At 39.9% G+C, this 27,449-nt stretch overlaps 2 protein-coding genes across 3 annotated transcripts; one reads left to right on the forward strand and one right to left on the reverse strand.

Moving 5' to 3' along the window:
- Positions 1-1,829: 1,829 nt before the first annotated feature.
- On the forward strand, positions 1,830-7,802 carry gnat2 (guanine nucleotide binding protein (G protein), alpha transducing activity polypeptide 2). The gene is made up of 8 exons (XM_069140454.1): positions 1,830-1,935; positions 5,200-5,242; positions 6,077-6,218; positions 6,350-6,507; positions 6,635-6,763; positions 6,850-6,979; positions 7,071-7,224; positions 7,612-7,802. The coding sequence occupies exons 1-8, from the start codon at positions 1,830-1,832 to the stop codon at positions 7,800-7,802; spliced, it is 1,053 nt and encodes a 350-aa protein (XP_068996555.1).
- A 1,248-nt stretch (positions 7,803-9,050) lies between these two features.
- gnai3 (guanine nucleotide binding protein (G protein), alpha inhibiting activity polypeptide 3) lies at positions 9,051-25,110 on the reverse strand. 2 transcript variants are annotated; one of them, XM_069141078.1, is made up of 9 exons: positions 24,517-25,110; positions 18,309-18,351; positions 17,718-17,859; positions 17,452-17,609; positions 16,051-16,179; positions 14,704-14,833; positions 13,401-13,554; positions 12,354-12,553; positions 9,051-11,300 (listed from the first exon to the last, which is right to left on the reverse strand). In XM_069141078.1, the coding sequence occupies exons 1-8, from the start codon at positions 24,632-24,634 to the stop codon at positions 12,363-12,365; spliced, it is 1,065 nt and encodes a 354-aa protein (XP_068997179.1). In that variant the 5' UTR covers positions 24,635-25,110; the 3' UTR covers positions 9,051-11,300; positions 12,354-12,362. The 2 variants fall into 2 exon arrangements, with proteins under 2 accessions (XP_068997179.1, XP_068997178.1); XM_069141077.1 differs by having other exon boundaries at positions 9,051-11,307.
- Between the last annotated feature and the right edge of the window lie 2,339 nt (positions 25,111-27,449).

A 27,449-nucleotide genomic window follows, 5' to 3' on the forward strand; every position in this document is an offset into this window, starting at 1 on the left:
TTAATTCTCTCAATTTTTTAAATTTTATTTGTTAAATTCAGGTTGGTCAGCACTTCACGTTTGTCAAGAAACCTGACAGGCGTGGCAAATCAAGGTGCTGGTTAAACAGCAGGATTATTGCACAGGTGTCCTTTGGACTGTTTACAACAAAAGGTCACTCTAAAATGAGCAGTTTTTATCTTAAAACCGTTTTTTACATTATTTGACACAATTTTACAGGTGTGCTTTTTTTTTTTCCCCTTGGGGGCTTGTGGAGGGCAGAAAACCAGTCAGTATGCAGTGTGACACATCTACACAGAGTTGATCAAGCAATTCCACACTCCCTTGAATCCTTGGCATTGTGTTGTGTGATAAAACTGCACATTTAAGAGTGGCCTTTTACACCCATGCAAAAATCATGCTGTTTAACCAGCACCTCGATTTGCCAAACCTGTCAGGTGGATGGATCATCTTGGCAAAGGTGAATTGCTCACTAACATGGATTTTAACAAATTTGTGAACATAAACATAAAGAAATAAACCTTTTGTGTGCACAGAAGAAGTATTAGATATTTTACTTCAACTCATGAAAAATGGGAGAAAAAACAAGGGAGTTCATATTTATGCAGAGTACAAAAAAACGTGTTGACACATGTTTACATTATAGTCTTTGTTTTAGCCAAGTAGGCTTTTTTTGTGAACCTCTTTTCTGACTGAATTAGTAACAGTAACTCAGTTTAAGTCCTTGAGCACGCAGGGCGGCCGGAAGCGTAACAGTCCTGGAGACAAGCCCCACTGACCTCCGCCCATCAACCCACAACCTGCAACATCACGCTTCCTGTATCCAACATCTCCTCTTCAAAGTTTCTACTCTAACATGAGTATTTTTCAGATAGTCACGTACATCAGATCATATTCGAACTGATGCAGATTATGTAATTTGGGACACACATTTAGGTCATGTTATCACTCAGACCCTACCAAACAGCAGAGCGCCGTGACTATTGCTTTATTTAGCAGGTACCACACCACCTGGGATTTAAACGACTTAACTGTAAGAAGTTTATAAGACCTTAATGCCTCCCTCCCTGCTTTGTCCATGTGACTGACACTAAAGTCAAGAGGCCAACAGGCCAGCATTACAGAATGAAAGAAAAGATACTATTCTATTTAAAGGGACAATGTTTAGATCCCTGTCAGATATTTGTCTGGTCAAGATGTTGAAAATGGTTATTACGCCCACGTTTAGATATCAACAGTCTTTACAATTACAGGAAATATAGTATGTACTGTCATCCCTGTGAATGCTCTATAGCTGTAAAATCACAGTAAGTCTTTGTGTATTTAAACAGTACACACACACACACACACACACACACACACACACACACACACACACACACACACACACACACACACACACCCATATACTTTATACGATGGATAGCCCACATGGAAAAGCTGTTGCTAACTATGACTTCACTGTGCCCAAAGTATGTGATTGTGTTTATTCTCCTTTTCTTTACATCATTCACTATTGCCCTCATTAGACAAATTGGATTGGTTGGCCAATCAGGAAGAAGCACCTCCTAAATCAGGGCTTAAGAACAAGGAATTAAAGCTCGGTCACTACTGGCCAGAGCTGCTGAATTGATTCGATCTTTGAAAGGACTCCATCTTAACAAACAAGGCCAGGAAGGCTCAAGGAAGGCACCTCCCTCTCAATCCCCTTCTTCTCAGAAATCGTCTTTCAGCACGATTAGTGCTGTACCCAGATTCTCTGCACCTGCTCTCAGAGGACCGTCAAAATTTCCATCCTTGAGGATCTTGAGTATCTGGAGGAAGAAAGCATGGGTGCAGGAGCCAGCGCCGAGGACAAAAAGTCCAAGGAGTTGGAAAAGCAACTCCAAGAAGATGCTGATAAGGACGCTAAAACAGTCAAGCTATTACTGCTTGGTAAGTGATCTCATTAAAAGTCTTATTGCACCAAGTTGTCCACTTTGTCCCAGACAGCAGGTGATGCAAAGTATTCAGCGCTACAGGTTTTTACTTCAGAAGATTTAAGACAAACTAACGTTTAACTTTCCTGTCTCGGACTGAAGAAAGCTTTCTGTGTAGGCTCTGGTCTGCAGATCAGATCAGAAGTCTTGCAGTGAGCAAACAGCTAACATGTGGTAACTGATGGTTAACATGCACAGGTGAAACGCAAAGGTGTTCTGGGGAAAGTGTTTCAGTCAGCTTTATTGAAGATAAACAACTGGTTCTAAATTTTAGGATGAAAATTCATTTGTGATGCTTTTTTTATTACCAAAATGGAGAATTTAATACACACGAATATAAACTTTTTTACATCTTGGACATGAGCCTTAAACTGTTCCGAGACATCTGTTCTGTGCAGATAATGTGTTTCTGATAAATCCCTCGTTTACTAGAAAGATATGAAGGCTGTTTAAGATCATGAATTAGAGAGAAGGACAACAGCCGAGAAAGCGAAGAGATAAGTTTACAGGTTGAGCATTTATACCACGTCTAAGATAAGGCTAAATAAAAGAAGAAAAATACTTTTTAAACATATAGAAAACAGATTTACAATATAAAACATTAAAATAATAATTTCAATATAACTACAAAGTACAATAGCAACTCAATTTTAGTAGATATTCATGTTTACGGTCTAAGCCTGATATACATACTGCACAGACTTAAACTTTTCTGGTGAGAAGTTGTGGTTTTATCATTATGGTGAGTTACTCTCAAAAACTTGCAGAACTCAAAGTTGTTTAAAAGCTGCAAAAAAAATAAAAAATTCTACAATGTAACAGAAATATAAAAATTGAAAAAGTAATGGTAAAATGTTTTTATAATTTCTTGATTGCACTTTAAAATTCAAATTGACTTACAATGGAAGGACATTGGTGCTTAAAAGATCATAGTCTTTGGTCTAAATGAATCACAGTGCAGTAGTGAATGTCAATCCTATTAGCTAACTGGTTTAGTGCAGATCCACTTGGTGAAGTCTTTGTTGACCCGCAAGTCGCACATAATGTGCAAAAAGTGTTTTATTAGTACCAACATAGCATTATGGTCGATCAAATATTAACTGTATAAATCTCCTTACTGCTTACTGTCAAACCCAAAACTGTTGATTATTGCCCCACATCAATGAGGTTATTAAATCTCACAACGTTATCATTTTTCAGTTTATGTAATGTGTAACTGAAACATTATTCAGAGACTTGATATCTACGTCCATTAGATTTACAGAGGAGTTGTCCTGCAGCCTCCTGTATCATGGATCTGACATTAAGAACAGAATCAATAGAAATTAAAAGAGAGCCATCTTGTGGGCTCTGGGGGACATTGTGAAAGGAGGCAGATAATCTGCAGAGGTCCCAAAACTCTGCAGGTTTTTATTAAAAAATCTACAGGCTTGCAGCTGAATTCAGTGAAATAAAGAGTAAAGTAACCACTGGCAACCTTTCAGATTTTGTGATAATCCATGGCACTCCCTGAATATTTAGACTACATAAACCAAAATTTGCAAAGCTGTTGTCGTCGAGAAAACACACCAAAGAAGCCCAACTTGTAGGTAACATCAAAACTGTAAAACTGACTGTAAGTCTATTTAAATCTCTATGAAGTCAGCTCTCAATACCAACAAAAAGCATCCTTGTTTTTTTCTGAAACTGCGTTAACTCAGAAGGCTCAAGGAATATTTCCCTACAGCTTGCATGTCATAAATAGGAAAAGAAAAATTTGCATACTTTAAATTTGTAAAAATCAGCATTTTCACAGATTTGCAACCCCTTAAACTGTCTGTCTGCAGTATGTTCTGCAGTATGTTCTGCAGTATGTTCTGCAGGATAAACATGTATATACAGCTCTCTTTAAAGCCCAAACTTTAGGTCCCCGCAAGGCCTAAAGGCGGATGTACTACTGAGCATGAGGTGAAAGAAGACTCACAGAGGAGATGAAAGCACTCCTCATTAAATAATTAGAGCTTCTGAAAACCACTCTTACTGTCAGAGAGCCACCTTTACTTCCTCATCACACTATTAGCAAAACAAGCTTGATACTAATGACTGACTGCTGGAGAGGAACGTGAATACTTTCTCTCTGAGAGGGTTGGATGAGGCTAAATGAGCGAAGGCCTGAGGTGTTTAACGCTTAGCAGTAAGTCTAAGGATGGAGCTTAATGTAGCTTCAGTGAGAGCAGAACAGTCGGCTTTGGTTGCTCTGTGACGCGATAAACTCCTTGTGGCCAGAGCTCACAGTGATGCAGAGAGCCTGATCTGCCTGGAAGCTTTTCTTCAGAAAGCACATACAGTTCGGTCACTTAAATTGTTCATATGCACAACCCACATTATGCATGTATGTACAATGGTTATGTAATCCAGAAGCTGTTGTCGAGATGCAAAATATGTTTGTATTTCTGCCTGGATTACTATCAATTCAGATTACCAATGTTCAGAGATGTCTGCCAACACACTGGGACTGGGTGATATTTCTAGTTTTAAATTGGACATAATGTGACAATATTTGCTTATGGAAGATCAAAAAGAAAAAGAAAAAAAATATCCCAAGAGGTTTGTTATGTTTTTTTCTGCTAGCAAAGCCTTTGGCCACTTTAGTGTCCCCTATAAAAGCATCACAAGGCTTCACATGAAACTGAGTACCAGAAAGGTTCAGAGAACTTTACAACAACTTACAGAAAACTCTTCTGTGCACACTTCTGTGCAAATCTGCCCTCTTATTGCCCTCTATATTCAGTATTTCTACTTACGGCCCTGCGCATGCAACAGTTTCTCTTCATGTTTTGATCTTGCAAATCTTTGCTTACATATGTCACATATTTTAATTTGATCCTGTATAATAAATGGACTCTCAGCTCTGTCTGGCTCTACATGGGAATGAAACCCTTCTGTTTGCAGAGACTTGGGCAGTTTGTCAAAAAAGTAAAAAACAGAAACTGATTATATTAAAGGTTATGGATGTTGGGCAGCCTTGCCAGAGATGAGTTTTCTTGTGAAAGTCTTTGGACCTTTTTACGTCAGTGTTCCCTTGCAATGAAGGCAGACATCTCAAATTATCCAAATTAATCAACATAATTTCTATATTTGGGCAGACTACTCTTACAGTATGTGTCTGCTCATTTTCTCATGTCAGAGAGAAAAGCACAGCTGTCATGGTGTCAGCACTAACCTTTGCCTTCTCTTACAGGCGCTGGTGAGTCAGGGAAAAGCACCATTGTTAAACAAATGAAGTAAGTATTAAAATGTCATCCACACTAGGTCAGCAGAAAGCAATCAAAGATTTAAGTTTAATGTCATTGGTCAGGCATGCAGCCGTTTGGCAAAAGCTCCCCCATCTCTGTCTGTTGCAGTGAAGCTCTTTAGTAAAAGGTCGACAGGTCAAACATCCGCTTACGGATTTGTCAGCACTTGTTTTGTGCTGCCAGTTAAACTCTGGCAGTAAAACCTGAAGAGGTTAGAAACAGTCCACAGGGTGGCACTGTGAGCACTCATTCAACCGGTTATCTAAACTGTAGAGCCTCTCATAGTGAGTTGTATTCCATCTTCCATCCATCCATTATCTATACCTGCTTTATCCTGAGCAGGGTCACGGGGGGCTGGAGCCTATCCCAGCTCACTTTGGGCTGAGGCAGAATTCACCCTGGACAGATTCATCACAGGGCCACATAGAGACAGACGGAAACAAAGACCATTCACACCTAAGGGCAATTTGTAGAACCACCAATTAACCTGAGATGCATGTCTTTGGATGGTGGGAAGAATCTGGAGTACCCAGAGAGAACTCACGCAAGCACAGGAAGAACATGCAAACTCTGCACAGAAAGGCCCAAGCCTGGATTTGAACCCAGAACTTTTTCACTGTGAGGCGCCAATGCTAACCACTGCACCGCCTTATTCTATCTTAGTGAAAGTTAATATAGTTCCAGAAAAGTCTGCGATACTTTCTATGAATTGTGGACAGATAAATTATCCATCAGCACAGCAAAGTAGACGATTAATGCTGCGGAGTTTCACAAAGCTATTACCAGAACTAACCTTTTCTCTCATTTCTTCTACTTGTGCAGGATTCTGCATCAAGGTGGTTACACAAAAGAGGAACAACTGGAGTTTAGAGCTATCATCTATGGCAACATCCTGCAGTCTGCTCTGGCTATCATCAGAGGCATGGAGATGCTCACCATTGATTTTGGTGCACCCTCCGCACAGGTCTCGTGTTACACTCCGATGATAAACCCCAGACATGATTAACTTGTTGAGTCAATTCTATGAAACAATGCTATAAATAGTAGCCTAGGTCAGGGCTGATGGATATTTGTTCTGTGTGCATGAAACCACAGGAGGATGCACAGAAGCTGCAGAACTTGTCAGACTCCATTGAAGAAGGCACGATGCCCACTGAGCTGGGTGATGTGATCAAGAAGCTGTGGAAAGACACTGGTGTGCAGGCTGGCTTTGACAGAGCTGCTGAGTTCCAACTCAACGACTCTGCTGGATAGTGAGTCCATGTCTCCTATTAGCACTGATATACAGTAGTAAATCTAAACAGGTAGCTCGCTTGTGTTTATAAATAAAGAGAATTTCATGTGACGCTTTACTGATGGACTTTGTTCTGATATCATCAGCTACCTCAATGAAATGGACAGAATCTGCAAGCCAGACTACCTCCCCACCGAGCAGGATGTGCTGCGATCTCGAGTCAAAACAACTGGTATCATTGAAGAACAGTTTGGCTGTAAAGAGTTGCACTTCAGGTGAGTCACAGTGGAACTGACTAAACCTTACAGCGCTGTGGTGTCAAAATTCTTACTGAGTTTTTCTGACCTTCTGTGGTGAAAAGGATGTTCGATGTGGGCGGCCAGAGGTCAGAGAGAAAGAAGTGGATCCATTGTTTCGAGGGTGTGACTTGCATCATCTTTTGCGGAGCTCTCAGCGCATACGACATGGTGCTCGTAGAGGATGATGAAGTGGTGAGTTGGGACCCCCGCGATCTAATCATCAAGCAGTGTAATAAAAAAACTTTTCAGCGAGTAACTAAGTGTTCTTCTTGGACCTTTTCAGAACCGCATGCACGAGTCCCTCCATCTATTCAACAGTATCTGCAACCACAGATTCTTTGCACTGACCTCCATCGTGCTTTTCCTCAACAAGAAGGATCTCTTTGAAGAGAAGATCAAGAAAGTCCATCTGAGTATCTGCTTCCCAGACTATGATGGTGAGAACAACTGCACTGTTAACAGACACTGGTACATGTTTGCTGGAACAGTAGAAGAGAGCAGGGGGCCACATCATTCAGACGGACACTGAGACTCCCAAAAAAGGCATGCTCAGATTCACTGGAGACCAGATTAACTGGTGAATGGGACAAGAATACAAATAGAAACAAAGACTGATATTTACTTGTGACCACAACTGTTAAGACAAAATTAAAAATGAAGATTAAATAAATCAAGAGAGCAATTTTCAGATTAAAACTGCAAACAATGGGAGCGCAGTAGAGCATATACAGAAGGATTAATGAAAATATCTTTGTTTTTCTGAATAAAATTGATAAACCTTAGTATAAATTTAATCTGATTTTGACACTCTTGATTTCTTTCAGGCCCCAACACATACGATGACGCCAGCAACTACATCAAGGCACAGTTCTTGGAACTGAACATGAAGAAGGGCGTGAAAGAAATCTACTGCCACCTGACCTGTGCCACAGACACAAAGAACGTCGAGATTGTGTTCAACGCTGTGACAGACATCATCATCAAAGAAAACCTTAAGGATTGCGGTCTTTTCTAAGCAGTTCCACAGTGAGAAGAGGTGCGCAGTGACCACAGCACATCACTCCCAGGGACCGTGTTGATACAGAGTAATGGGGTCCAGATGAGGCAGACCCCTGCCAATTCAATTTAACCCTCAAACAGCAAATCATATCTGGTCATCTTGGGTTGCCAGGCAACAAAATCTGGCCATAACATGAGCGAACACAAACTTAAACTGTACAGTTTCGACCCTTTGGGACTGTTGAGGATGAGGAAGATAATTAGAACCATGAAGTTATCCCTGAAGTGACTTGTGATTAAAATCAGTTCCTTTAAAAGATGCAGAACAATTTTACTTTTCAGTTAGAAATATCCCAAACCACGCAACCTGTAGGTTCATTATTTATACATGTAGGACATGTTTACCTTTAAACATAGCAGGGAAATATGTCTTTTATGATATATTTTTAAGATCTTTGACTTATTTCTTTCTTTCTCCACTTTGCAGAACTTCCTTTCCTACCTTAACCCCTCACATATTGGCATAAACTAAGAAGTGAACTGATGGAGCACAGAGGATCCTCAGATTTTGCATTTATGCCGTCACTTCCATGGCAAGTCCTTGCCCTTGACTGATCCCCACCATCTCTGACAGTACATCCGTGCAACACAGTGCATGTCCAGCTGGGTTGAAACAACTATCAGGTCCCAATATCAACACTGTGGACAAACAGCTTTCTGCAATATTCTGCAGTTCTTCTAAAGTACAGGATTTGTCTCACATCCAAAGCTGCTGGTTTGAAGGTATGAAGATGAAATAGTTGCTCATTCGATCCTCATTGCTTCGTTTTGACCGCTGTGTTGTTGTCAGGTATATTTACTATTAAAATCAAGCTCTGTAAAATGAATAAAACGATAAATCCGGGGAAAATATTATTACTTTGATTAGCAACATGGCAACCTTGTTTTTGTTTTTGAGTACAGTAGTCTCTGTGATCTTGATATTTAAACTGTAATAAATTACTGAGCAAATATCTCAGATATTCCCAGTGCTTGCAGTGTATCCAGATTACAAACCAAATTGTACATGTATCTAATCTAAATAGTGTTAATGTATTCAATTCACTTAACATTTCAATGTGATGAATAAATTTCAGAAGGTCAAACATGGTAGAGAAACTTTGTAAATAAGAGTAGATAATTCATTATATTTTGAATGACAAAACTACATGAAAATATAGGGGAGGGAAACACTAGAGGGTTGATGCTTTATTATGAAAACGGAATAAAAATCTGCTGAGTTTGTCCTTTCCTATGAAATGTAGAGGCATGAAATAAAGATGCATTAACTTTACTTCAGTGTCTGTGTCTTTACTGCACAATCACACTGTCATTCATTCAATGTATGTCGAATAAGGGAATCAGGGTTGTCAACACTGACGGACCGCCTCGGGCTGTTACCTTTGGAGACAATGCTGCTGTTATGCAAGTTCCCTGTTCGAGTCGGATAGGAAATGGCAGTATATGGAAGTTCATTAACAATAAACCTATTGAGAAAGTGAAAAAATTAAAGAGGTAATTAATAGGTAAATCCAGATTTATGGGAAGATTGTGCGGGGACGGAAGGACAAAAACGAGTGTAAACTACATCAAGTGTCTGCAGCTGAAAAAAGGAACAACAGTATTACATATACAGATGTGTCCCTTTCAAAATCAAAACACAAAGTTTAAACAGCTAGTGAAAAAAATAGCAGATCTGTGAGGATAAATATGACAGTCTTTATTTGTTTTATTGTCAACAAATCCCACCAAATATCAAAACCATAACCAGATTTAGCTCATTCCTCTGTGACATTAGACCTCCACTGTGTGCAACAACTATTAAAAACACATCAGTAAGCATCACAATTGCAAATCATTTAGCCTTCTTCAAAAATAAAAATTTTCACTCATTTGTGAGCTGTTTTTCCTCAGCAGGAAAAATAAAAACTGACTGCTGGGGGCAGTGTAGAGAAGTCTGTAAGTATTGAGAGACTGACTACAACATTGCAGGTTTTCTCATGAAATTTGTTGACAATAGAAAAATATGGAATATTGCAGAGTATACCCCGTAAACTGAAATGAGAAAAAACAACAACTTGATATTTTGTGCTCAAAGAATCTGTCCCTGCATGCTAGCGTGTTGACTTGTAGAATGACTAGTTTGATTTTAATCGTCCCCACTTTATAGGGAAACAGAAAAGGGCACATCAGTGAGCTGTGGTGTGTGCAGCAGCTGGAACACGCTGGACCTTAGCTCAGGCATACAGATGTGTCACTGCAGTCTAAAAATACTTTTAACAATCTGACTGACCTCCTTCTCTGCACTGTTTAGGTGAGACGGTTCCTTTGTAGTGGACGACAACTGATTAGTATTGCCTGTGGGTTCGATTTTAGCCTTGAGAACAGGGAATCGGTCAGACAGCTTTGTACCATCATTCAATTGTATTAAAATGACAGATATTCAAATGTAAAGTGAGCTGTCCATGTAAATCTTGACCTTTGGGAAAAGCAGCTACTGGGATTATTTGGTGGAGTAAGTGATGGATGTGACCCAAACTGTGCTTTACTGCAGAATATATCGGCAAAAAACGTCTTCAGTATTATGTGAAAGCAACAGCAAGAACCCAAATAAGACTTTTGGTGATATCAAAAAAACAATTTGACTTTTAATGTTTAAAATCCTTTATATTTCTTGACCAATATCCACTGGATTGAAAATTTACCCTCAAAAAAAGATTTATATTGATCTCTTATTGAATAACAGGAAAATCAAGATGTCCCTTCAGAAACTGACCCACAGTGATGTGTCTCGAAAATAAAAATATTTAGTACAATGTGGTCTACTTAAAATTGAAAAACTATGTAGACAGCGGTGTTGCTACAGAGTTCATTAGACTCTAGCTAAGTAATCCCAGACCCAAACGGTTATATTATATACTGTACATTACACTGCTCACACAAAACTCTTTTCCATACATAAGTTATGGCATTCATACATCCAAAAGTGGAAATACTATTTAACTGCAACTTAAAATTAAAATCAAAAAATAACAAATGCAAATATTCAATAAAGGCGCCGTGAGACTGACGTACAGCTAAGAGAAGATTAAACACAACAGAGGGGTGAATAGAGTTTATATTTTAGCTGTGAAACTGAATGCAGTGATGGAGCTGATAAACAGAGAGTCTGTTTTGGTCCTTGTGCAGATGACAAACTATTAATGACGTCAGAGTGGCTTAACGTGCCTGAGTGACGCAAAGATCTTAAATATGACTGGACTCACGATGGTCATTTCACAAGCTTCCAACACTTACTTCCTCCCAGAGTGCTCCACATCTTTAACTCTATAAGACAAAAGTGATTGTAGTTGCAAGTCCCCAAATTTAGTGCAATTTAGGTCCTGCACGCACCGTGGCCACCAGCTTAGTCCTTAGTAACACCTACTTTCCAATTCCCCTCTGCAGACAAGACATCTCAGAAGTCCTTATTCTCCTGTAACCTTCAGGGAAAAGGAAAATGATTGTTAATATGTTTAGAAATAATGGAAATACAATGCATCACTATGAATAGGAAATGTGAAGGTGAGTCACATTATGTTGCATGTTGGCACGGGGGCAGCATATTAGGAGGAATAAGTTCTTACTGCTACTGATTAACAACATAGAACCATATGACTTGGCAGCCAGAGACCAGATCACAGCCTCTGGACATTATAAATGAACTAAATCCATACAATTTGCAGAAGTTTACAAACCATAGAAGCTCACGAACAGTTTTTCAGTGGCTGGGTGGAAGATCTGCTAAATCACAAGCATACTCGCAAAGGTAAGGTAGCGCTCCTCTTTTTTGCCCAAAAATTACATCAAACATAAAAACAAAACTTTCAGGATTTTATGTTGGAACAATCCTTTGCAGGATTTAATGACGTAGCATACTAGAAATGCAGCCGAGCAAAGACGCATCCTTGACATTGACAAAAACCCTCTGACTGAGTTACACCATTGGTCAGCCAAGGTTCTGTCTGTTTCAAACTAAAAGCCCTCTAACATTTCATACACGGTCCTTGTTTATGTAATAAAAAGTTGTCACATCATGACAAAATATTACCACTGAATATGTTGACATGTTTGTCATCATGCTGCTGATTTTGTTGGAAGAGAAATTAGAATAATGTAGTGTCAGTTTAGTTATATAGTTTGTTTATTGCTGCAATTAAAAATACACTGTTTCCGATTTATGTTGTGATTTGGCGCTATATATATATATATATATATATATATAAAAATATTTGTATATAATCCCAACTATCATTAATTGTAAAACTACCCTGCAATATCATTATATTATATTATGGCATTATCACTCTCAAATTCACTGTGGACCAAAGTGGCAACAGGTTTAAGTCATTATGAGTGAAATCACTTCAGAGACATGACTCTTATGTTTGTGAGGTGATGCAAAGATCTAACATTTAAAGTTGTTGGTTTTGACACAGACTCCATGTTGCCAGATCTCAGCAGTGCAGCTGAAAGTCAGAGTGCTGACCTGGAAGCTTCAGTAGAGCCCAATCTCCCTCAGGTTGAGCTTGATGATGACGTCGGTGACAGCGTCAAAGACAAACTGCACATTCTTGGTGTCTGTGGCACAAGTGAAGTGGGTGTAGATCTCCTTGGTGTCCTTTCGTTTATTTAAATCCTCAAACTGGCACTGGATATAAGATGCTGCCTCTTCATACGAGTGACCGCCTACAGTGAAAAGGGTCAGTTTAGAAAAGATAAGACTGTCTGTGGAAATGCTGGATAGAATAATTTACAACCCTTTAATGATCTCTGGAAAGAAGTTCAACATGTGATTTACAATGCATTAAACAGACTAAAGCAAACCAGAGATGCCATTAATCTGTGGCCACTATGTGCTTATTTTCCACTGTTTCAAACCACGGCCTCATTTAATGTTCTTTGTTGAAGCAGGTTTTTGTTTACTGTGGGAAATACATAATGCATCAAGCTCATTTAAAAAAAAAAAAAAAAAAAAATCTAAAGTGCAAAACATTTGAAATGAGGAACTCCACATGATTATTCTTTTTTTTTGTGTAAGAGGTTATTCAAGTCTGAGTGTGAAGATGAACCAAGACACGAACCCTTGTATTTGAGATCTACTGTATAAATTATGCACATTAAAATGGCCAAGGCTGTACAAACTGACAAGAGAAAAATGTGAATTATTCAACGTTAAACATGAAATGATGCTATGTTTGGCTGCACCAGGTTTACTTTGCAGAAAACGTACTCGGTTATAGACAGGCTTACTGCGAAAGGATGAAGTTCCCATGTGATAAAATAGCTCAACACTAAAACACAGTGCCTCTGGATTTATATTCAAAGCTTATTTAACACAAACCACAAGTTGAAAACTGGCTTTTGTAGCAGAAACCAAATCCTTTGTAAAATAAATAGAGAGAATGATTACACAAGATTTCCATGAAGTCAACGCTGCGATGCAGCAGAGAGACAAATAAATTACTCCACGGATCAAAACACTCAAGGAGCAATTACACAAAAGTTGCCATGCTAATACAAGAGTTTGTCTCACCAGAGTACTCGGGGTAGCAGATAGTGAGTGGACTCCTGCTGATCTTCTCTTCAAACAAGTCCTTCTTGTTGAGGAAGAGGATGATGGAGGTGAGAGTGAACCACTTGTTGTTGCAGATGGAGTCAAAAAGCTTCATACTCTCATGCATCCGGTTCTGAGGAAAGAGCACATGGGTTCTTACAGAGGACATGTTGACACGTCACCTGCTGAATTCCATTTAGCTGCTTTGCTTTCAGGGCCTGCGGAGCGCTTCAAAACCCGACCAGCACAGAGCTAGTTCGCTCCAACTGGTGTCACGGACACAGAAACACACATGCAACCAAAGACCCACTGTGGCACATACGCGAACACTTAGAGAACAAACAGCACTGTAACCAAACAGACTAATAAAAACATACTTTACAAATCTTGGAGAGGCTGAAGTCAAATGTCTGCCCCACCAGCTGTAAAATATAGCTCGTAGTCACAGTGTTTTGACTTCTGTCACACACACATTACATGACTTTAAAAGTCATCAGAGTGCTGTGCTCGTCACACTGCACAACTTTCTGTCTTGTAAATGGAAATCTTGAAGTCAGTGTAGCACATTACATTGCTGATCGGCGGTCACACATTACAATTACATCTTTGGGCACAAAGATTCCCTGAGGACTGTCTGTTCTTCAAAGTACGTGAGATGTGACACAGGAAATAACGCAATAAAGTGCTGAAGACAGGATTTTAACATTTACAGAATTATTTTTGCTTTAGAACTATTAGGAAAAAGAAAGAAATGAAGACGAAGGTTGTTTTGAGTCACTTGGTCTGAAGAAATTAACTGCTCAATCTGTCTCAACTGCTCCCCCATGTTTCCCTGTTTCTTGCGTTCTCATTGGCTGTAGCTCATTGCTGCTCTAATTAGTCAACCAGGTCACAACACTTTTCACAGTGCAAGGTTTGAACTCCCTGACAGGTCCAGATATTTAACCTGCTTGATATCTTTTGGGCATCTACGATTCATCGGCAAGTCTCTACGATGGCGTCTTTGAACAGTTCACACACAGTGATCGAGTGCCAATTTGGGAGCACTGAGCAAACACTCATTTGCCTCAGATCTCCAAAAACCTGTCGGCAAGTAGAAAATTAGGGCTGAAATCATGTGGTGTGAACTCAGCTGGCACCTTTTAATAGAGCATAGCCATTGTTACTGTGATGAGCAACACCTGTGTCCTTCCTGCAATGACATGTAGATATTGGATGTTTTGCAGCAGACATTTTGACAAGATACAGACAGTGAACCATAAACACACTGTTCATCATTTACCATCTCCTCATCCTCAGCCAGGACGAGGTCGTAGTCACTGAGCGCCACACAGAAAATGATCGCTGTGACTCCCTCGAAACAATGGATCCACTTCTTCCTCTCTGAGCGCTGACCCCCAACATCAAACATCCTGAGGAGACACACACACACACACACACACACACACACACACACACACACACACACACGAAGAGAGAGACTCAGTAACTGCATAAATAAACAAGTGGGTTCACATCAGTTTTAATGTGATTTTAATTTCAGGGTTTTATAAGGATCTCAAATCCAGGGCAAGAGCATAAATACACAGACACACAGACAGACAGACAGACAGACACACACACACACACACACACACACACGCGCTCTAATCCCTTGTTTGTGTCTGCTGCCTCTGCCTTCACCTGAGCTCCTTGGAGGCAAACTGAATTTATACCGAGCTGCTCAACTCACACCAATGAAGTGACAGACCGCTGTGTGCTCCAACAACAATTCAGTTATTACACACCTCCAGACTTTGGGTATGTTTATGGCTATACACTGGCAGGCCCGGCAGGCAATTATAGTTAATGTTCCACCAATATTTATAAGTAAAGGAGCGAGACAAAATCATGTAAAAGGACTGAAGTGATGTGATTACATTAACTGCCATAGAGGTGGGTCGTATCGGGGTGAATTCCACCAGTACATCAGTTATAAATGAGGACTGAAAATCAGGGCTGCAATATACAAGCTGTCAAAGCAACATCAACCAAGCCGAATCAACAATCAATACCATGTTATTACATAAGAGACAAGCAGCATGTAGTCATTCCAGCCAGGACTCGAACCGGCTCACTGCTCAGAGCACATGGCTCATTCAGTATGAGCTCTATGGATAATGTATGAATAAATTTGAAATAATATATATGCAACATAATATAACCTGCCTCCATGCATGTATTTGCCAGTAAGATGTAGTTATTTCAAAATGTATTTTAAATAATTGAAAAACAAACTATCAAAGGGAAGGAAATGTTTTTTCTCATTCGTTAAATAATAGTGTTATTTCACTGATTCTTAACTTAATTTAAAGTTTAATATAAAGTGGTGCCTTCTTGCAATCAGTCATGACAATTTGCCTATAAAGAGATTAAAAAAAAAAAAAAAACACACACCAATGAGTGGAGAAAATCCCACAAAACAATCACAGTTTCTACCCCAGTAATAACTTCCAGGTTGGGGGTGAGGACCAATACAATGAACCAACTCAGGCTCCGACTGCCTGTTAAGGTTAATAAGCTGATTTTATGGCACCGACAGCCCACGTGAGGCCAGGGCCCTTCATGAGCAGATTACAGCTGTACTAACTTGAAGTAGAGATCTTTGAAAGTGAAGTGAGTTTCCACAATGCCAGTGGTCTTCACGCGAGTACGCAAAACGTCCTGCTGAGTCGGGATGTAGTTCGGCTGGCAGATCCTGTCCAAGTCGTTCAGGTAGCTGAGTGGCAGAAAAAATAGTACGTGAGGATGATCTGAGAGGAAATGCATTGTGATAATTTAATTTTATTGAAAACCCATGAGATAATCTACAGCACAGCCAGCTCCCAGTATGTTCTTTATTCAAATAACGTGGTAAAATTGTCTTCCCAGCCTTACAGTGTACTGTACAGCAACAAAATGTCTGTCAGACACTTACATCTGGTCATGTGTTGGTCTTGTTCTGCATGCACACATCTGAGGACGCCACAGAATGATACTAAATATGGGCTCATATTTTCGAGGATAATAAACACGGGCTCCTTGTGGGTTGAGTAAAAACAGACTAACTCCACTGGTTCCCCTCGTCTCAGTGTGGACAGAGAGTCATGACAGCTCAGCTGTTTTCACAACAAAGAACATGCCCTTCACACTGAGCTACTTTTTCTTTCAGGACGAGTTTGAAGTAAACGCTACAGAAACAGAGATCCTTGAGATTTATCCGTGTCTGATTGGTCGAGACAAGACAGAACTATATTTAGCTCAAACCGTTTTGTTTGCATTTTTCTCTCAAGTCCATCAGACAGTTTCATTCAGTGGTTGACTATTATAACAAAATAAAACTATTTGGTCAAATCAAGTGATATATAAATGAATAGAAGTGGACAGAAACATTTTGCAGTTGTCAGTTTCTCCTTCGTTTCTCGCCTTTTTCAGGAATGCGATCAGCTGTGCAACAAGCTGACACAGGACCTCGAAGAGCAAGACACGTCTTGCTTCCTAATTGTTCCAGTAAAAATGTTGCAGACACGAAGTAGTGAAACTACTTTTACTCAGAGTTTGCACCCTCCATATGATGAAGAAAACAAGATGACAAAAATGTCTCTTAAAAAGTAAATTAAATGAAATTTATCATCAAACAAAACAGAAAAATAAGTACCCACTTGTTGACCTTTCACAGTAAAGAAGCTGGAACCTGAAATTCAATTTTTATGTATTGAATAGCTGCCAAATATCTATACATTGATACAATAATTGATGATTAGACTAATAATTGCTTTACAATCAAATAAAATCATTACTTGTGGATTATTTAACTTCTTTAAAAGAAAAAAATTTAGGCTGATTGCCACATTAAAAGTTAGTTTACTATTATTTTTGCAGACTTTTTTCTGGAAATAATTGAGACCGCTAAAGACCACAGTCATCTGCAAATCAGCTCATCTAATAATTGTTGTTGCGTTGTTGATAATTGTTGAGTCAGTGGTGCTCTTTATCTAAAGTGAGTTCTCACTATGCAGCAGAGTCGTTGAGCTGATATTCCCGCGATCGATCGAAGCAGGCCTGAACGCCGCTGTCGCTCCACAGCCTCCGAATCACGCCGGTCAGCTCTCCAGACAGCAGTCCTTCCTCTGCCGAGCTCGCCAGGGCAAACAGCTGGCGGGCATCGTCCTGGCAACAAAATCAATAACTGCTGACATCGTAAAATTATTCTTGTGTTGCTTCATGTGTCTCTTTGAATGTTTACATTTTCATGTAGAATAAGTGTAGTAAGTTTACCGCCCGCGTAGCATCCCCAAAATCTATCTTCAGCTGGCCCATCGCCCGGATGATTGCCATGATGGACTGGATTGTGTTGCTGTACACCACCACTTTGTACTGGTTGCACTCTTCTTCTGAGTAGCCATCTTCGTGAATGATTCTGACACAGAAACAAAATCCAAACAGGCTGTTCGAGTTCACATAAATATTTTTTAAGTGTGAACAATCGCCTTAACAAATGTGGGACAAATCACACTAATGCACCACTGTCATTAGGGCTGGAATTTGAGCTTCAGTGAGCATACAGCATGCCTAATGTGGGAACCGGGGGACTCTATTCAGGTCCTGCCAGGCTACAACTGGCCTCTGTGGTCATTGTTTGACATGTTATACAAAAAGGGGGCTTCCTCCTCAGCATGAGCAGAGTGAAACGAGGCTCCGACTCACAGCATTTCCACAAAAATGAACTCAACGAGGCTGCAGCTAAAACAGGGAGGGGGACTGTGTTTAATCAGTGCAATACAAAAATAGCATTTCTTACAGGATGTAGGAGTTTGATATAATATGATGAGCACTGTTATCAGGACTGTGATACAAGTTGTAACTTACTTCATCTGCTTTACTATTGTGCTTTTCCCAGATTCCCCGGCACCTGAAAAAGAGGGATTGCAGTTACATGAGGCCATCATATCTGGAGAAAGCACAGCAGTCACATAAACATGTCTTGCAAGTTTGCACCCTTCACATGGAGGATGGCTGATGGCTGAACTTAAACTGATCTCATTTAATCAAATATCATATAAAATTCCAAAGAAAAAGCTGCCATGTGATGAATTTCAGTGGCAGACATTTAAGTGGGGCCTGGAGGAGTACATACAGTCATTAAGTACTCCATTGCACGCTGTAGTAATCAACAATCTGATGCATGAGTCAGTGGTTTGAGTGCAAGAGCACATTTAATTTGCCTTAGTCAGGAAATACAGTGTCTTGTAGAGGAGTCAGATAAAATTTACTGCTTACTGTAAAATGTGTATAAGTCAGCTTGAAGCTAATGAAGTGCAGAGGAGAAGGGAACATAATGGGATGCAGTGTGATGACATCTGTGACAAATGATGAGTTGATGACTGGCACCTGTGATGTCAAAGCCTCACAATACCCTCGTTACAATAGAAGATACTGTAATAATGATGAGTAGGAGGAGGATTTCACACGAGCAACTTTTACTGTACTTCTACCACAATCAGCCCAAACAGGAAACAGTTGTCATGCTTCTGGCTGAAACCGTGTTTTTCCACTGGAGAGACAATCCCAAATATCAGGCTGTTCTGGGCGTTAGAGAGCAGAGGGGCCATAAAAATACCGCATATGATTCAAAGAGTATGTCAGCAATTTAAAGCCCCCTAAAAACAAACACCAACTTGTTTTATCCCAAACCCAATTCTGCAGCATCAGATAGGCCGGTCCCTTTACTTATCTTTTTTTTTTTTTTTTTTTTAACATCTAACCCCCTTTCTTCAATGTTAATTGTGACATATGAAGCGTTGTGAATAAGCACAGCGCAACAAATACCAGAAAATATGCAATAACATTTTCTCATATTCACCACAACATTCAAATATGTGAATACGTTCTTTCTGCGGTCACTTTATGACGTCTTGTTTCCCTTTTAACAGAATCAGAGGGATTGGAACGACTTTAGTGACAACAAACCCGAACAATTTGGGTCCTCATTAGGATGTTGGAAGGCATTTGTTTTTTATCAGCCAAAAATGAGTATCACAGCAAGGACTCATGCTATCTCATCTCTCTGTCTTTTAAGAAAGCAACTTAAATGGCCATTAGGATTCACTACAGTAGTGACACTGAATAACACCAATAGCAATGACTTCAATCATGGCTGTAGGGTCGCCTGCAACTAACAATTGTATTTGTTTTGTTTATATATTGATTTCTCATTTAATTGTTTGGTGTGTAAATGTCACTACACAAATGTAACTCTTTCAAAAAACACAGAAAAGCAGAGTCATAAACTGGATAACTGATCAGTTCAGAGAAACAGTGACCTCAAAAATCAAATCTGCAATCTGGGTAACGTGGGGAGGAAATTCTGTCTGCAAAAGTGTAGAGGAAGTAAGCCAAAATGCTGTTATCGCTGTAGCCTGGCCCTGTCCGAACAATGCTCACACTTTCAGTCTTTACCATGATAATAGTCTGGAAACTCTGCTTGCATTAAGGTTTTCTCAGCAATTGTGAAGGGTGGACCAATAAGCGACCAGTCATGGTGGGTAACGTTGCAGGAGTTCCAACGATGGCGGTGGTAGAACAGTTTTGGTGCTGCTCCAAAAGTTTCAAAATGAACCCGAATTTTGTCTGGTAATACCCTCACTGTTTCCTTAAAATACATGCGTGATCCACTACTGGGATTTGAACCCAGGTATCTGTGGTAGCAGGTCAGTGCTTTGGCCCTGTGCTACCAGGTGACTCACTATAGAATCAGCGGTTTGCTGAAGTTTAATTAAAGAGGCATGAAAACATGTGTATACACTGGACCTTAGATGTCACTCTCAGACAACTGGTAAGAAGTTATTTCCATAAACATCCGGGCTGGGGCTCTACTGGCAGTAGAACCTTCTTTTGCTTAATGTAACCACAGTAATTATCAGAAACCACAGGATGAATATGTTTTCAACCTCTGGAATCTGAACTATGAATGAATGCTTCTTTGTTTAAAGAAGGGAGTTCAAGCCTCGATGGAAGCGTATTTCAAAATACATTGTCTTAACATTGTTGATTGCCCTGAAGACACAGTCACACTTGACAGTCAGGAGTCCTCAGTGGATGGTTTTTGTCAAGGAGGCTTACAGCAGAGTAAAGTGTTCAGATGGCCTGCCAACACAAATTAAATCCATGAATTCTTTGGATAAGCTGTCAGCAGCAGAAGACACTTGTCACACAGACAGAGAGGAGAGGGTAAATTGTGTTTGTCTCTCTCCTCAGTTTTGTCAGACACCAGTTCTCTCATTCATGCTATTTTTGGCTGATCACCAGCCGTGGCCTGCTGCCAATTCACAAACCAACTTTACACAGACATTCACGGTTGTCCAAACCCATGCAGGAGTCGGACTTCCAAACCAAGCTTCATTTAACAAGAATCTCAAATGCAGATTTTTTTTTTATGAATCACTGTTTGTGGTCAAACAGACCATTTTCATTGGAAGGGTGCATTGGCTCTAAACCTCTGTGGCTTTGAATAGAGAACGGCAACTGAACTTTTCTTTGTTTTTCCCCTCTAACTCTCTTGTTGCAGCACAGACGGGAAGTGAAGGGCACTGCCTGGAAAAATCTCTGTGGTTGGAATTTGAAAATTAGATTTTAGCCTGCATTGTAGTATTGCACCATCACATGTATCCGCCTAAATTTATTCCTCATACATCAGTTAGCTGCTGGCAGGATTCGGGTGGGTCCAAAAAAAACACATGTACGTGACTTAGCAACAATCCTGCTGTAATCTGTTAGCAGAAAAGTGGAAACACTCTTTTGCTGACAAGAGTCACCTCACTGTTGTGGGTACAAGTAGCTCGAAAATAATAGGAAGTATATTTAACTGACATAGTTTTGTTCTGCCATATCTTCTATGTCAAGCTAAGAGAAAACTCTCTACAAACATAGAAGACAAACACACTGTTGGGAAAGCTGCCTTTCATTGAGAAAAATAACTCTACCAGGAATGTGATCCAGAACAACAAGTGAAAACAGGCAGGAAAATAGATAAAGAATTAATAAATCCATCACATATCTGGAGATTTGGAAAGCATGGAAATCATCTTCTTGACAACTTTGAGAAGTCATAGTTCCTGTTAGTGGTAAATGTTTACGTGACACTTTGTACTGGTCTCTTCAAGAAAAATACTATACAGATACTATCTTTAGCATTGATTATCCTGGTGATTTAGCTCCTCTGCAATCATAATCTGCAATTTGTTTCTTTCGGACATTTTTCACCAGTATTATAAAACCCTGTAGCTTGTAGAGACACAAAGTCCTTTGCATCGAATGCAAGCAGTGCATTCTGCTGCAATTTCTTCAGGAAGTCCTGCTGCACGAATTCATTTATTCCATTATATCTGTACGTGGAATCAAACATCTAATTACACACTTGATACTCTCATTGACTCTGGTAATATGTCTCAGGCCAGCTCTCATCAGATCTTATGAGATAATGTTACAGGGAAACTAAAGACACTCCAGGAAGAGCTCAACAGCCTTACATTTTCTGGTCAATCGATGCTCAGTTTATTTTCATCTCCACCAGACTGCTGCTCACAGTTTCAGATTGCTGTTATTACAGTCTGGAAACCCTGTTTGCATTCACATTAGCACAGCCACTTTGATGGGTTGACCAATCAGAGGCCGGTGTCAGTGGGTAAATGTGGAGACGTTAAAGTCGAGCGTTTTTTTCTAAATGTAGTTACAGCGGTGGTGGAGGTTCGGCCGGATACCACACACCGATTGGTTAAAGCTTTTCCAATAGTTAAAAAATTAACGAGGATTAACCCGAGGTCGACGCCCACCAGGATGGAACAACTGCAAATTATTTCCTATGGAGTGTACCCAGGCCCAAATATTTACACAATGAATTTGGGTCTGTGAACACTAAGCCATGTTTGAGTCCGTGTATCTTCATAATATACTTCTTTTGACTAGAATGGTCAAAATCCAAACCTGTATCAAAACGTAGTTCACACTTGGTGCAAAATATTTTAGAGGTGACGCATAGTTTATGTTCGGACCATTTTTACAGATATCTCAACCTTTGCGTTCTTTTTTACTTTCAGCGTTGATTCACCCGACATGTTGGTAAACAAAAAACTGTGTTTAAGGGCTGGACTTCCAAAAAAACGATCCTTTTAAGGTGCTCAAAGAGAAGCTTTGGTAAAAGAAGGTCATTCAGCTATTACATTTTTTCCAGTGAATATAATTATATACATGACAAAGGTCAGTTGCAATGAAACACAGAATTGGGTTGCGTTTCATTGCAACTGACCTGTGGCGAACTGCCACAGCTCTACAATTTTTTTTTGCATCTTTCAGCTCATTACTTTGGTTTTCTGACCAAACCTTTTCTGCTATGCTCCACTATATTTCCATAATGGTGTGCAGTTGTTTTTAGTAAAAAAAGGTCTAATGACCTACTATAAACTAGCGAATGGAGCATTAAGCATTTAAAGTTCCAGATATTAAGCTAAGAAGATGGTGGAGAACAAAACTGAGCTAAATGTTGGACTCTGATTTATCAGTTTGTCAGTAACACAACAAATAAAGGCTAATATTTCTCTGTGTCTGCAGGATGTTTAAATAAACAGCTGTTTGCGAGCACACACGAGAAAATTATTGTGGGTTTAAAAGTGATAATCTCAAAGATTTCATTTAAACAAACATCTGTTAAGTCCCTATCGCAGATATGAATGCACATGTGAAAACCTTTGAAAATAATTAATGGCATAGAAACTGTAACAAAGTAATCCACCGTTTTCTTTACAAACAGTAAATCTGTAGTTTCACTGACAAAAACTGTAGATCAGGCCAACAGATGAACAGTGTACATTTTAATTAAACTTTCTGATGTTTGTTTGTTAATTTTTCAAAAAAATAGTCCACCATATATTGTATACAGTATTATGTTATATATTTGTGAATTTTGGACTGTAGGTCTGACAAAACAAGGAGATTTTAAATTGTCAACTCGCCTTTAGGTAAGTCTGATGGCATTGTTTTTCTTTTAGACATCACAATCAAATCATCTTGAAGGCAATGGGAAATTTAATCGATCAAAATAATCGTTAGTTGCAGCCCTAAAATAAACACATTTCTGACTACAAAATAGGGTTTACACTTTGATAACTTTGTGAAAATTTGATCCTTACATTTACCCTTTGAGGGACGTTTGCAGTAAAGGGCGCTAAACGTAATAATGTTGAGAGCTGCTGGATTAAATGGATTTAATCCCCCTGGCACGTCTGTGCAGTCCACACCCACAGTGGCAGTACTGCTGAGTGAGTGTCAACATTCAACAATATAATGTTAAATCACTGCAGGGGAGGTCTGACACCAAGTCACTGGTGTCACGCCAAAAATCAAGACTCTTCACGTGTTGGGGGGGGGGGGGGAAGTATGATCTACCTGAAATCTGTAACAACTGAACTAATTTGATTAAAGGAAACAAACTCTGAACAGATGGAGTCCAGATGGATGAAAAACATTCAAAATCAATAGAGTTGAAACAATAAGTGGAGTAATTCCTTAGTTAATTAATTGAAACTTAATTGGCAATGATTCTAGCATATTGATTAACTGGTTATGATATTTTTTATAATGTGTGACAAAATACTATTTTTTTTGCCAAATATCAAAGATTTCCCTGTGCTCAGGTCCGTGTTGACCCAGAAGAGTGTGACCATGGTCAGTTTTAAGTTTGTCATAGAAGTAAAACAGAGTTACAAGCGCTTTGTGCCAAGTAACAACACTTATCAACATGCTCCCTCCATTTCAACACTGATAGAAAACCATGAGACAGCTCAAGACTTGCAGTTGCCCTCTGACCACCAACATCTGGTTTACTTCTGAAGTTCAGTCAGGGCAGAAATGATGAGCCACAGCTGCTTTAAAGCAACAGAAGGAGGAGGGGGAGGAGTGTTTGGAGACACTCAAACTAAACACTATCCTGCAGTGAAACAGTGAAAATTCAAAGTACCCAAACAGACTGGTCATGGCAGCTACAACAGAGTCATTAAAGAGAGACAGTAAATGTAGTTCCTACCGAGCAGAAGCAGTTTCACCTCTCTGGACGATTTGTCTCTGTCCTCTCGCAGGTTTTTATCAATGATTTTACTCCTCTCCACTGCAGCTTTGTCTTCGGCGCTGATCGTGCAGCCCATTTTTGCTCTGGAACAACTTCTTGGCGTCGGATTGTAGTTTCAGCAGCTCATAGGTTGAAGGGAAACACCGTCCAGCAGCTCTCGGGGTCGGTGTGAGCTGAAGTTTCCCAGCCGGGGGACAAGCGGAGAGAGGGGAAAAGGCGTTGGCACCGGAGGCTCTGTCCAACTAAACCCACAGTCTGATGCTGCTGAGCTCACACAGCTGCTACCCATTCACTTCTGCAGGTGGTTCAGGATGGGACTTCAAGCGTAAAAACTTCGCCGAAATGGAAGTCAAAATCAATGTACACTTAACTTATTCGTAGTTTGGACGCACAGAATATAATAAAAGTTAAAAAAAGGAAGACACAATATTGAATGTAGACTTCTGTATAAAATTGGACGCTCAGTCCAGCGTTTTTAGAGCTGATGCGCAATAAAATAAATTACCAAATTGTCCCCGTTAAACTGTGTGCTGCTACGCAGTGGCGAGTCCATCCAGCTGATCCAGCTGCAAACCCAGAAAACTGTAACGAAACATGAAGATTGACGCGTTCCTACGGGCTGATGGGAAATGTAGTCATCTCAACGATTTTCTGCCTATGTTGCATTTATATTGCTCACATTCGAGCAGACGTCAAAACATTCCTCTAAAACGTCTGCGACCTGAAGATTAATATTGTTTAAAACAAGCTGAAGACACATGTGCAAGTTTTCCCTGCAGTCCATTCTCGTTCACAGTCAGAAGAGTTTTGTGTGGTGTGAGAGTTCCCCCACAGGACTCACAGCTGAACTGCAGGTGTGGATTTGAATGACATCAAAATCATCCAATATGCCTTTATAGATTTTTTTTTTTTTTTTTATGGTTTTAAAGGATTTGCACTCAACAGGAAATTTGTCAAGGTATTTCAAATATTGTATTTATTGTATATTGCTATCATTTGTATATTTATCATTTTGTTTTTGTTGTTTTAATTAGGGCCCGAGCACTGATGGTGCGAAAGCCCTATTGTTATCCAAGCGATTATGATTTTCCGTAATCAACTGCATTTTTGGCGGCTTTATCATATTCAAAAACTCCTGAAAGTTGGTACATCAGTCTCTCCCGGGCGAAAATTTAGTATTTTAGCGGAGTCGTGAGCGGGCGTGGCCAAATGGCTCGCCAGCGCCCCCTAAACAGATACCCCGGCGGCTCCATTTACCGACATGCACGAAATTCGGTGAACATGTGAATCACACCGAGATGTACAAAAAAGTTACATAGCACCATTACGTCAACTCAACAGGAAGTCCGCCATTTTGAATTTAGTCACCATTTTTGGCCATTCGCACATGTTGTACTTTTACAAACTCCTCCTTCAGATTTTGTCGGCTGACTTGAAATTTCGTCTGTGCACTCTTAACATGTTTGGGATTAAAAGTTATCATAAGAATTTGTTTTCGTCGATCGCCCGTAGTGTGGCAGCCAAAAAGTGACCCAAAAGGCATGCTGTAGCACATCGTCCAAAAAGTGACCCAAAAATGACTTTAGGGTCACTTTTTGCTGTATTTTGACTTTTTAAAAAAAATAATAATTTGGATGACATGCTATAGTATAATTTTTTTTAAAGTCATAACAAAGGGAGGAATCAAACCCCCACCTGTCTTACTGAGAGATAACACTGCTAACTACTGTGCCACCAATCTTCCCAGGTGCATTGTGACAAATCTTTGGCTCACTGCAACCTATAACTCCACCGTCCACAAATATTCATTGAAATGGACCAAAATTGCCGCAGACATTCTTTGGATAGTAGATTTTGAATTTAGTCGCCATTTTTGGCGATTCACACGTTGTACTTTAACGAACTCCTCCTACAGATTTTGTCAATCGACTTGAAATTTAGCCTGTGCACTCTGAACATGTTTGGAATTAAAAGTTATCAAAATAATTTGTTTTCATCGATCAGCATGCCCGTGGTGTGGCGGCCAAAAAGTAACCCAAAAGTCATGCTATGGCATGTTGTTCAAAAACAGACCAGCATTTTCAAAGTCAAAAATTACTTTTGATTTTTTTAAATCATGACAAAAAGTGGGAATTAAACCCTTATCCTTCTAGTTGGGAGGCAGCAGTGCAAACCACTGCACCACCAATCTTCCTGAGAGTTAGATAGCATTGCTCACTGCAACCTATAACTCCACTGTTCATAAATATTCATTCAAATGCGACCAAAATTGCCGCAGACATTCTTTGGATAGTAGATATACGTGTTTTCAAGGGTGTCTGCAGTGATATTAAATATCTTCCTGTAATGTGTAGTGTATGCAAAACTTTTTCAATTTCTCCAAACGTTTCACCTCCACTAAAAGTTGAATCACCATCAACAAGCCAAGGTGGAATTTGAACCATTAATAGCAACCTTGGTGAAGAAGAATCTTTTACCTGTTGAGTTAACCAGACTGTCGGCTGAGTTGCTGGAAGCTCTGAGTGAACTCATTTTCAATTTCTCCTGCCTCAGTTTGTCCTCTGGCGCCGAAGATAGTCCAGTGTTCTACAACACTGACACCGAGCTGGAAACGACCTCATGAAGACACGGGTTCGAGCTCTGCTCAGGTATCACTCATGGTTATGGTTTATGGAGGGCAAGTCCCCTTAATAAGCCACACAGTTCACAGAGAGCAAAATCCCTGTAAGGGTAAGCCACGTGGTTCACGGAGGGTAAGACCTCCGAAGGCGAATCCCTCTAAGGGTAAGCCACGTGGTTCACAGGAGGGCGAGTCCCTCTAAGGGTAAGCCACTCGTGTTTGTAGGTGCAGTCATACTAATACCAAACCAAAGGTCAACAACAATACAAAA

This window comes from Embiotoca jacksoni, unplaced genomic scaffold, assembly GCF_022577435.1.
Source record: "Embiotoca jacksoni isolate LCO1_2020_lvr unplaced genomic scaffold, fEmbJac1.0.p SCAF_9, whole genome shotgun sequence".
NCBI lineage: Eukaryota > Metazoa > Chordata > Actinopteri > Embiotocidae > Embiotoca > Embiotoca jacksoni.

Bases quoted from the DNA above. Each gene is read 5' to 3' on its own strand.
- gnat2 (XM_069140454.1), top strand. From the start codon at position 1,830: ATGGGTGCAGGAGCCAGCGCCGAGGACAAAAAGTCCAAGGAGTTGGAA. The intron at 6,764-6,849 runs GTGAGTCACAGT...TGTGGTGAAAAG, and splicing joins TGTAAAGAGTTGCACTTCAG to GATGTTCGATGTGGGCGGCC. The intron at 7,225-7,611 runs GTGAGAACAACT...GATTTCTTTCAG, and splicing joins CTGCTTCCCAGACTATGATG to GCCCCAACACATACGATGAC.
- gnai3 (XM_069141078.1), bottom strand. From the start codon at position 24,634: ATGGGCTGCACGATCAGCGCCGAAGACAAAGCTGCAGTGGAGAGGAGT. The intron at 16,180-17,451 runs GTGAGAACTCAC...TCTGCCACTCAG, and splicing joins CTCAACGACTCTGCTGCATA to CTACCTGAACGACTTGGACA. The intron at 14,834-16,050 runs GTTAGTACAGCT...GTGTCTCCTCAG, and splicing joins TTCAAAGATCTCTACTTCAA to GATGTTTGATGTTGGGGGTC.